At 46.1% G+C, this 9,353-nt stretch overlaps 1 protein-coding gene across 2 annotated transcripts in view; it reads left to right on the forward strand.

Moving 5' to 3' along the window:
• Nucleotides 1-6,513, forward strand: part of CPNE9 (copine family member 9) — a 22,505-nt gene extending 15,992 nt beyond the window's left edge. For both annotated transcript variants that reach the window (XM_006758228.2, XM_015560353.1), the window contains 4 exons: nucleotides 2,640-2,742; nucleotides 3,384-3,441; nucleotides 3,828-3,901; nucleotides 6,102-6,513. In XM_006758228.2, the coding sequence (XP_006758291.1) occupies nucleotides 2,640-2,742; nucleotides 3,384-3,441; nucleotides 3,828-3,901; nucleotides 6,102-6,287 (421 nt within the window). In that variant the 3' untranslated portion in view covers nucleotides 6,288-6,513. The remainder of the gene's footprint in view (nucleotides 1-2,639; nucleotides 2,743-3,383; nucleotides 3,442-3,827; nucleotides 3,902-6,101) is intronic.
• Nucleotides 6,514-9,353: the final 2,840 nt, after the last annotated feature.

Here is a 9,353-nt window from a genome sequence, read left to right on the forward strand (position 1 = left end):
AGTGAACTGTATACTAGGATCAGAATGTGCCATGTATGTGGGATGGAGGAGTATCCAAAGAACAGCCTGGGAATGGAGAGAGGGCATCAAGAGCTCAGGCTTTAGGCTCAGTTGGTCAAGCATGGAGTTGGACCATGGCCTCACCATCCATTGGGGATGCTACTTAATGTCTCTGAACTTCAATTCTCTCATTGAAAAAATAGGAATAAAAATGTGCCTACTTTATAGAATGATTATAAGGATTAAATTACAAGTGTGCAGCTAAGGGTGTTTTTTTTTGTTTGTTTTTTTAAATATATTTTATTGATTTTTTACAGAGAGGAAGGGAGAGAGATAGAGAGTTAGAAACATCGATGAGAGAGAAACATCGATCAGCTGCCTCCTGCACATCTCCCACTGGGGATGTGCCCACAACCCAGGTACATGCCCTTGGCCGGAATCGAACCTGGGACCTCTCAGTCCACAGGCCGACGCTCTATCCACTGAGCCACACCGGCTTCGGCTCTTTATTTTTAAAGTTTCAGTCATATTGTCTGAAAATGTCTTTTCTTTTTCTTTTTCTTTTTTTTTTGTTAATCCTCCCCCGAGGATACTTTCCCATTGAACTGGGGATCAAGCCTGCAACCCGCGCATATGCCCTGACCAGGAATCGAACTGTGACCTCCTGGTTCATAGGTCGAAACTCAACCACTGAACCATGATGGCCAGGCTGCAGCTATGATTATAATGATCATAGATGACTCTTCATTTTTTACCATCCAGTAGCCAAGTGGGGCACAGACTGGCCTCCCCAGCCAGTCACCCATCTCAGAGGTCTAAATGGCCTTGGTAATGCCAGGTATCTACAGAGATGTACCTCCCAAGCCCCCAAACCATTCCATGCCTCCCATTGCCCCTGGCTCACAAATCCCTTCATGTGTGGGCCTTCACCCACTGTACCAGCCTCATCTCTCTCCTGTAGTCCTATGTATGCCACTAGAACATATATCTTGGTTTGCACATGCAAACCCTCTCTCTGGAACACTTTTCCTTTTACCTCCCTTCCCTCCTCCCACTCCTCTCTTCTACCTCGGCAACATCTTCATCTGGCTAACTTGTACTCATTTTTGTCTTAGGTTAGATGTTATGTCCTCAAAGCCCTAACCTCAATGTATCATAATGGTGTAAGCATTCATCTCCCTAGTGCTGCATGCTTAGCACTGAGCTTGGTGCCTGACACACAGCCTGTGTGCAACAGCATTTGTAAAATCAGTGACAGGAAATGGTACCAGTCCAGACCTATGAAGAGGCTGTGGCCAGAATTCAGAAAGGGAACAGGGGCTGCTAAGGAAGATTATAACCCAATCCCACCCTAGGCACTGGGCAAACTGAGCCATAGCTATTTGAATTCTCCACCATGCTTTCCTCTGGTTTTTAGATATTAGGCTTAAATACCAGCACAGTCCAATAGAACTTTCTGTGATGATAGAAATGTTCTGTAACTGTGATGTCCAATATGGTCACATATGGACACTGAACACTTGAAACATAGGGTGAATAAGGAACTAAATGTTTACTTCTATTTAACTTAATTCACTTATATTTCAATAGCCATATGTGGCTAGGAATACTTTAATGGATAGTGTAGTTCCATCCTTTCCAGCATACACAGGGCTTGAGAATGGATGTCAGGAGACCTGACTCTACCATGGCCTTTGTGCTCTCTCAAGACATTGTTTTTCAAATATGTAAGATAAGGGGACTGGACTCAATTACTTCTGAAGTCCTTTTCACATGGAAAAATCTTGGATTCAAAGATTAATGGTCAGAGAAGAAAAAGGAGTTCTGAGAACAGCAGTTATACTGACCGGGGACCCAGCAGCCCAGGAAATGGGCTATGTTCAGCAGAGGGGAGAAGGGAGTGAGGTGAAACAGGTGAGATGAGTGAAGAAAGGAGGCCTTCAGCCTTTGGTCTTGCGCTTGTATAAATACCAAAATCTTCCCAGGGGCAACAAAGTCCTGTGTGGTCTGGCTCCTGCCCCACCTCAGCCACATGGTCCCGTCTGTTTCCCTCACTTTCTAGGCTCCAGACAGGGTGGGCTTCCTTCAGTCCCATCACAGGACCTTTGTCCATGCTATTCCTTCTACCTGGACTGATCCCCCCTTCATTTAACCTCTCCTTCATTCTCAAACATTGTTTCCTTAAATAAGCCTTCGCTGATTCGGACTATGCCAGGAATCCCTACTATACACCCTCACAGCAGTGTCCTTTTCTAACACAGCACTCATAATAAGTGTAATTTTATACCTATTTCAGTGATTCTTGAGTCTGAAGGCCAACGCTCTATCCACTGAGCCAAACCGGTTAGGGCCAGTGATTCTTGAATCAATATCCGCCTCCCATTGAGAGGGCTGGGATAGACTTGTTTTTTCTCGTGGTGTACCTTCAGTGCCTAACACAGAACCTACCATAGTATGTGCTCCACAAATGTTACGGGCAGACAGTGGCAGGCACTCAGGTCTGGGGAAGGAGCATGAGCTTCAGAAGCCCCAGTCCTTGCCTGGCACTTACACGCTGCCTGTGGAAGCTCTAGGAGTGGGGTGTTCTCATTGGTCTCTCTGGGCTTTCAGCTGGATTCTGTTCTTGGCCTCTCACCCAGGGCTGCAGCCAAAATCTCTGACGGTTCCCAGTACTATGTTCTGCTCATCATCACCGATGGAGTCATCTCTGACATGACACAGACGAAGGAGGCCATTGTCAGTGTGAGTCTGAGGAGGACTTGGCAGGGAGGGGTCACTGTTAATAACTGTGAAGGGACTGAGATTTTAATTTAATATTTATTAAATTAAGTAATACTTGTCAAGAGGTTTAAAGCTAACAATTTAGCCTGCCAGTTTCATGAATGCTAGCAAAAGACACAAGACTTGTGTAACAGGGACAAAGAACTCTGTTATTCCCAGCAATAGCAGTAGCCCGAGTATCAGCATTTTCTCTTATTCTCTAAGCCCCAATTCCCACAAGATGATGTTAAGAGGGCCAGATGACACCTGCATCCAGTCAGCTGCATTATAGAACAGAAACCCTGGGCTTAGGAAACCCCTATGTTTTATAATGGGCAGTAATGTTTGAAAGACAGGCCTGGGTGCCTAGTTTCTCCACTTTGTTCCAGTGTGAGACATTTTATTATACTGGGCATTAAACAAAGGTGCCCTTGGCGCTAAAGAAAGACACTATATCTTTAACATGCAGACATCCTTGCAAAAATAGTCTGGAACAAAGGAAATCAGTGTCTCTACTTGCAAGATGTGCAGAAATATAACACATGCACAAAAAAATTGCTCTCAACAGTCACCTCCCTTATTATGGCTACTGACCCCAGACATTCATCCTCTTTTCCTCACAGGCCTCCTCACTGCCCATGTCTATCATTATTGTTGGTGTGGGACCAGCCATGTTTGAGGGTGAGTAGGATGGGGGTTGTCCCTGAGTGGGACCAATAATTGGGGAAAATAAAGGAGAAACTGGGCACCCAGGCCTGCCCCTCCACACAAAAATACGATGGATGCCTGTGTCGGACCTTGGCCAAGTCAGAGACCTTTTCTGAACCTGTTTCCTCATCATAACCAAGGCTGTTGATCTGAATACTTCCCTCTTGGGATTCCTGGGAGGATGGAATGTGTGGAAAGGCATAATAATAATAATGCCAGAGCGATGCCTAATAATTGTAGGACTTTGACAATCATGAGGCATTCTCATGATGACTCTGACGGGGAGCTAAGAGGGAAGGGACCACATGGGTTGGTTGGTGTGGGTTTTCTTTATCAGCTGAGGGGTGTCTTTTTTACAGCAATGGAAGAGTTGGATGGTGATGATGTACGTGTATCCTCTAGGGGCCGCTATGCTGAGCGAGACATCGTTCAGGTAGACCTGACCAGGGAGAGGAAGTCATGGAGCTGAAAGGCATGATGGGAAGGAGACACTAAGTTGGCAGCCATTCTTTCTTCTGCCTTCTTAATCACCCACCTTTCACCCCTCACTCTTTTAGCCCTCCTGCTTTCACTGAACAAAATCTTGGTGAGAAACAGGCAGGTAGCTATAGCCATTATGGGTCCATAGTGTAGATCCCCAAAGCCTCTGCCTTCTAATGGAGGCAACCAATAATAATCACACAGCTGAATATCTGAGGTTGTGATAAGTGCTCCAGAGGAACAGCAAATGCCACTGTGAGAGTCTATAACAAGGACCTGTCTTAGGTAGGGTAGTCAGGGAAGGCTTCTTTGAGGAAATTACATTTGAGCTGAAAACTATAAGCATTACAGGCAGAGGAACAGCATGAAAGAAGGCCCTGAGGCTCAGAAGAATTGGTCCAATCGTGGAAAAGGCAAGAAACCAGGGTAACAGGATCACAGTGAGTAAGAGAAAGGGGAAGCCAAGGCTATGCCGATCATGGTGAAGATTTGGGGTTTTGTTCTTTAAAAATAGGAAAGCTCTTGAATGATTTCATATAGGGAAGTGAGATGGTCAGACTTCCATTTTTTTTTTAATATATTTTATTGATTTTTTTTTTTACAGAGAGGAAGGGAGAGAGATAGAGAGTTAGAAACATCGATGAGAGAGAGACATCGATCGGCTGCCTCCTGCACATCTCCCACTGGGGATGTGCCCACAACCCAGGCACATGCCCTTGACCGGAATCGAACCCGGGACCCTTCAGTCCGCAGGCCGACGCTCTATCCACTGAGCCAAACCGGCTTCGGCCAGACTTCCATTTTAAGAGGACCTCTGCTTCATGGAAAGTGGACTGTAGCAGGGCGAGAGAGAAGGGCGGTAGACCCATTAGTGAAGAAGCCTTTAAGTAGTAGAGGGAAGGCAATAGGGCTCTGGATGGGAATACAGTGGGGCCTTGACTTACAAGTTTAATTCGTTCCGAGACCGAGCTTGTTAAGGAGCTCATTAACTCAAATTACTCTGTCAACTCAATGCAAAAAATCGGCGGAGAGACAGCTGGTATCTCAAAAAATTCCTTAGTCAGGACACTCCTAAGTCAAGGCTCCACTGTAGAAGCAGTGAAGATAGAAGCAGGTTCAAACGATTATTTTTTTAAAAAATATATATTTTATTGATTTTTTACAGAGAGGAAGGGAGAGGGATAGAGAGTTAGAAACATCGATGAGAGGGACATCGATCAGCTGCCTCCTGCACACTCTCCACTGGGGATGTGCCCGCAACCAAGGTACATGCCCTTGACCGGAATCGAACCTGGGACCCTTGAGTCCACAGGCTGACGCTCTATCCACTGAGCCAAACAGGTTAGGGCTCAAACGATTATTTAAGAAAACGTTTACAACAGCTGACTATTTGATTAAATGGTGATGGTGAGTGAGTGGGGCTTCAGGATGATTCTCAGTTTTCAAGCTTGAGCAACTGGGTAATAGTCCCATTAACTGGGAAGGGAAAGCTGAAGGAGGAGCAGATTTGGCAGAAAGGATTAGAATTCAGTTGTGAACACATTGGATTTGAGGTATCTAAGACATGTGAATGGAGATATGATACAAGCAATTAAATACGTGGTTCTGAACATTTAACAAGAGGCTAAGGATGAATATATAAATTTGGGAGTCATCAGGGAACAGTTTTTAAGGTAACAGGAGTGTATAAAATCACCTAGGAAGAGACTTGAGAGAGAAGGAACCAGGTTTAGAGATTAGCTAGAACTCAGAGGAATGGGGGGAGAGGGAAGCTTATCCCAACAGGCAGGAGAAAATCCAGCAATGTGGTGTGTCAAGAGTGGGATGGGTCCAGGAAGATCATGATCAAATGTAATGGAGAGAGAAGTAAAATGAGGACTGACAATTACTACCCATTGGACTGATTTGGGAACATGGGGCTATTGACAACAGTACCAAAAGCAGTTTCGGTAGATTGTGTGAAGTCAAACTGGAGTGAGTTGAGGATGAACAGGTGAAAAAAAAAATGGGTGGAAAGAAAGCAATATCCCCCAGGTTAGAGGGATATTTGGAAAGAGATGTTAGGGGTCAAAGAGGAAGTCTTTCTACTGCCCCTCTTCCCCACTCCCCTCCCTTGGCCACCACTCACACCTGATTGTCTGTGCCTGTCCTAGTTCGTCCCATTCCGAGACTATGTCGACCGATCGGGGAACCATGTGCTGAGCATGGCCCGACTAGCCAAGGATGTGCTGGCGGAGATCCCGGAGCAGCTGCTGTCCTATATGCGCACCAGGGACATCCAGCCTCGCCCCCCACCACCGCCCAACCCCAGTCCGACCCCAGCCCCAGAGCAGCTCTAAGGAGCCTATTTATCCAATGCCTGCAATCTGTCCACCTGCCCACCCACCCACTGCTTCTGCTGAAAGCCAGAGGCACCTGGAGCCCTGGAACCCATTGGGAGGCCAGCTTGGAGGATCAGTGCTGGCTGGTCAAGTCCTCCACTCCCTCACCCACAGAAGGGCCTTGCACTGTCACCACCTCCCTGCCTTCATGCCAATAATAAAGCTGATAATAATAATTACTCTACCTCTGTCTCATGGGTCTTGGGGAGGGAGATTAGGGGACCCAGGGCCTTGGCACCGCACCAAAAGGAGGGAACAAAGATTGCTTCAGCTAGGGTTTATTCCCATCCTAATACACAATCATGCAATCATTTCTTCAGACATTATTGAAACACTTTCAGAAGGGATAAATAAAACTGTGTATATGTTTTTGCTGACAGAGGAGACAGGCCATAGCGTTCATCAGACTATTTTTTAAAAAATATATTTCTTTATTGATTTTTAAAAATATATATTTTATTGATTTTTTTTACAGAGAGGAAGGGAGAGGGATGGAGTTAGAAACATCGATGAGCAAGAAACATCCATCAGCTGCCTCCTGCACACCTCCTATTGGGGATGTGCCTGCAACCAAGGTACATGCCCTTGAACGGAATCGAACCTGGGACCCTTCAGTCCTCAGGCTGATGCTCTATCCACTGAGCCAAATTGGTCAGGGCCACATCCTCTCTTATGTGGCTCCCCAGAATGCTTTCCTTGAGACCCCATGAAAGAGCCCCATTTCCATCAGCAACACCAATACAAGTGGAAGATTAAATGATGATTTTTAAGAGAGGAAGGGAGAGGGAGAGAGAGATAGAAACATCAGTGATGAGAGAGGATCACTGATTGGCTGCCTTCTGCACGGCCCCTACTGGGGATGGAGCCCACAACCAAGGCATGTGCCCTTGGCCTGAATCAAACCTGGGACCCTTCAGTTCACAGGCTGACGCTCTATCCACTGAGTCAAACCAGCTAGGGCTCATCAGACTCTTTAAGGGGTTCCTGAATTCAAAAGAGATCAGAATTTTTTGTTTGTTTGTTTTGTTAATCCTCACCCAAGGATATTTTTTTCATTGATTTTTAGAGAGAGTGGAAGGGAGGGGGAGAGACAGAGAAAAACATCCATGTGAAAGAGATACTCTGACTGGTTGCCTCCCACACACACTCCAAACCAGGGCCAGGGATTAAGCCTGCAACCTATGTACCTGCCCTTGATCAGACTCGAACCCAGGACCCTTCAGTATTCCGACCGTCGCTAATCACTGAGTGACTGACTAGGACAAAAGAGGTCAGCTTTAAAATGACTATATTGCCCTGACTGGTTTGGCTCAGTGGATAGAGCGTCGGCCTTCGGACTGAGGGGTCCTGGGTTCGATTCCGACCAAGGGCATGTGCCTTGGCTGCGGGCACATCTCCAGTGGGGGGTGTGCAGGAGGCAGCTGATGGATGTTTCTTGCTCATCGGTGTTTCTAACTCTCTATCCCTCTCCCTTCCTCTCTGTAAAAAATCAATAAAATATATTAAAACGACTATATTAACTCTGTTTTCATCCATTTAGTCTGAGTTTTCTGAATGAGGATAATAAAAACAGCTAATATTTTGAGTATTCATTACATATCACACACTATACTAGGTGATTTATAAGTATCATCTATTTAATCCTCACAACAACCCCGTGAGGTAGGACTATATTTTCTCTCCATTTAACAAATGAGGAAACTGAGGTTCAGAGTGATTAAGTCACTTATTGAAGAGAACTCGTTTGACTCTAGATCCCAAGATCTTAACCAGCAAACATCTTCCTGGAGTGTCGATTTTATTAAGATGGTTTGGTGGGGTTTTTTTGGAAAACACTGTATACAAAAACATACATTATAGTGGGTCGAATGCAAGGTTTGAAATAACATAAAATAGAAGTTTCCAGATCCTTTGGGCTTTGCCCCCAAACCCTGAAAGACTCTTTCACACTCCTCTTTGATGGCAAAACTGGAGGCTTAGTGATAAGCATGTTTAACAAATGGACTCTCCCTAGCACCAAAGTTCTTCAAAGCCCCCAAGCACTATCAATAAAGCTTCGGAGTTGCGTTTTACAAGAAATTTGAGGTAGGAAGAATTTAACAACTTGCCCTAGTTCATGTAGCTACTAAGTGGCCTAGCCACATTAAAACCAGCTGTCTGTGTTTTTAAAATTTATTGATGAGCCCTGGCCGGTTTGGCTCAGTGGCTAGAGTGTCGGCCTGCAGACTGAAGGGTCCTGGGTTCGATCCTGGTCAAGGGCACATGCCTGGGTTGGGGGCTCCATCCCGGGTGGGGGGCATGCAGGAGGCAGCCAATCAATGATTCTCTTTCATCATTGATGTTTCTATCTCTCCCTTCCTCTCTAAAATAAATATAAAAAAATAAAATTTACTGATGAGAGAAACATTGACCTGTGGTCCCACACACCTATGCATTCATTGATTGATTCCTGCACGTGCCCTGACCTGGACAGAGCCAGCAACCCAGGAGCATCTGAACGATGCTTCAACCGAGTTATCCTGGCAGAGCCCAGTTCTGAGATCATCTCCCACCTGGCAAACCGTAGCCCTGATACATTTCTCCGCCAACCTACAGGGTTCCAGGTATCCGAATCCCATTTTACCGTACACAAGCCCTTTCACGCCCCAACAGCCCTCTGCACCTCCTCAAATTCGGTCCCTTTTTCGTATCCACACCTTGCCTCCAGTCTTGCTCCATTACCTTTCCCAAGCTCCTTCCCTTTCCTTCAGCCACGCCCCGTTATTCCTACCCCGATACCGCCTTTTCCGTCTAGTTCCGCCCCTTTACCTTTCCCAAGTTCCGCCCCTTCCTTGAAGCCTCGCTTCGTTTTCCCCAGGTCTATCCTTTCTTCCAATCCCAGCTCCACCTTCCACACCCATCCGAAGCCCCGCCCTTAGTTTCCTGAGGCCCCACTCCGGTTTAGCCTCACTCTTTGCCCCGGTTCAGTCCCTATTCTCCCAGCCAGGAGGTATTTTACATGTGACCCCGCCCCTCCAAAGCCCG

This window comes from Myotis davidii, unplaced genomic scaffold (assembly GCF_000327345.1).
Source record: "Myotis davidii unplaced genomic scaffold, ASM32734v1 scaffold73, whole genome shotgun sequence".
Lineage (NCBI taxonomy): Eukaryota > Metazoa > Chordata > Mammalia > Chiroptera > Vespertilionidae > Myotis > Myotis davidii.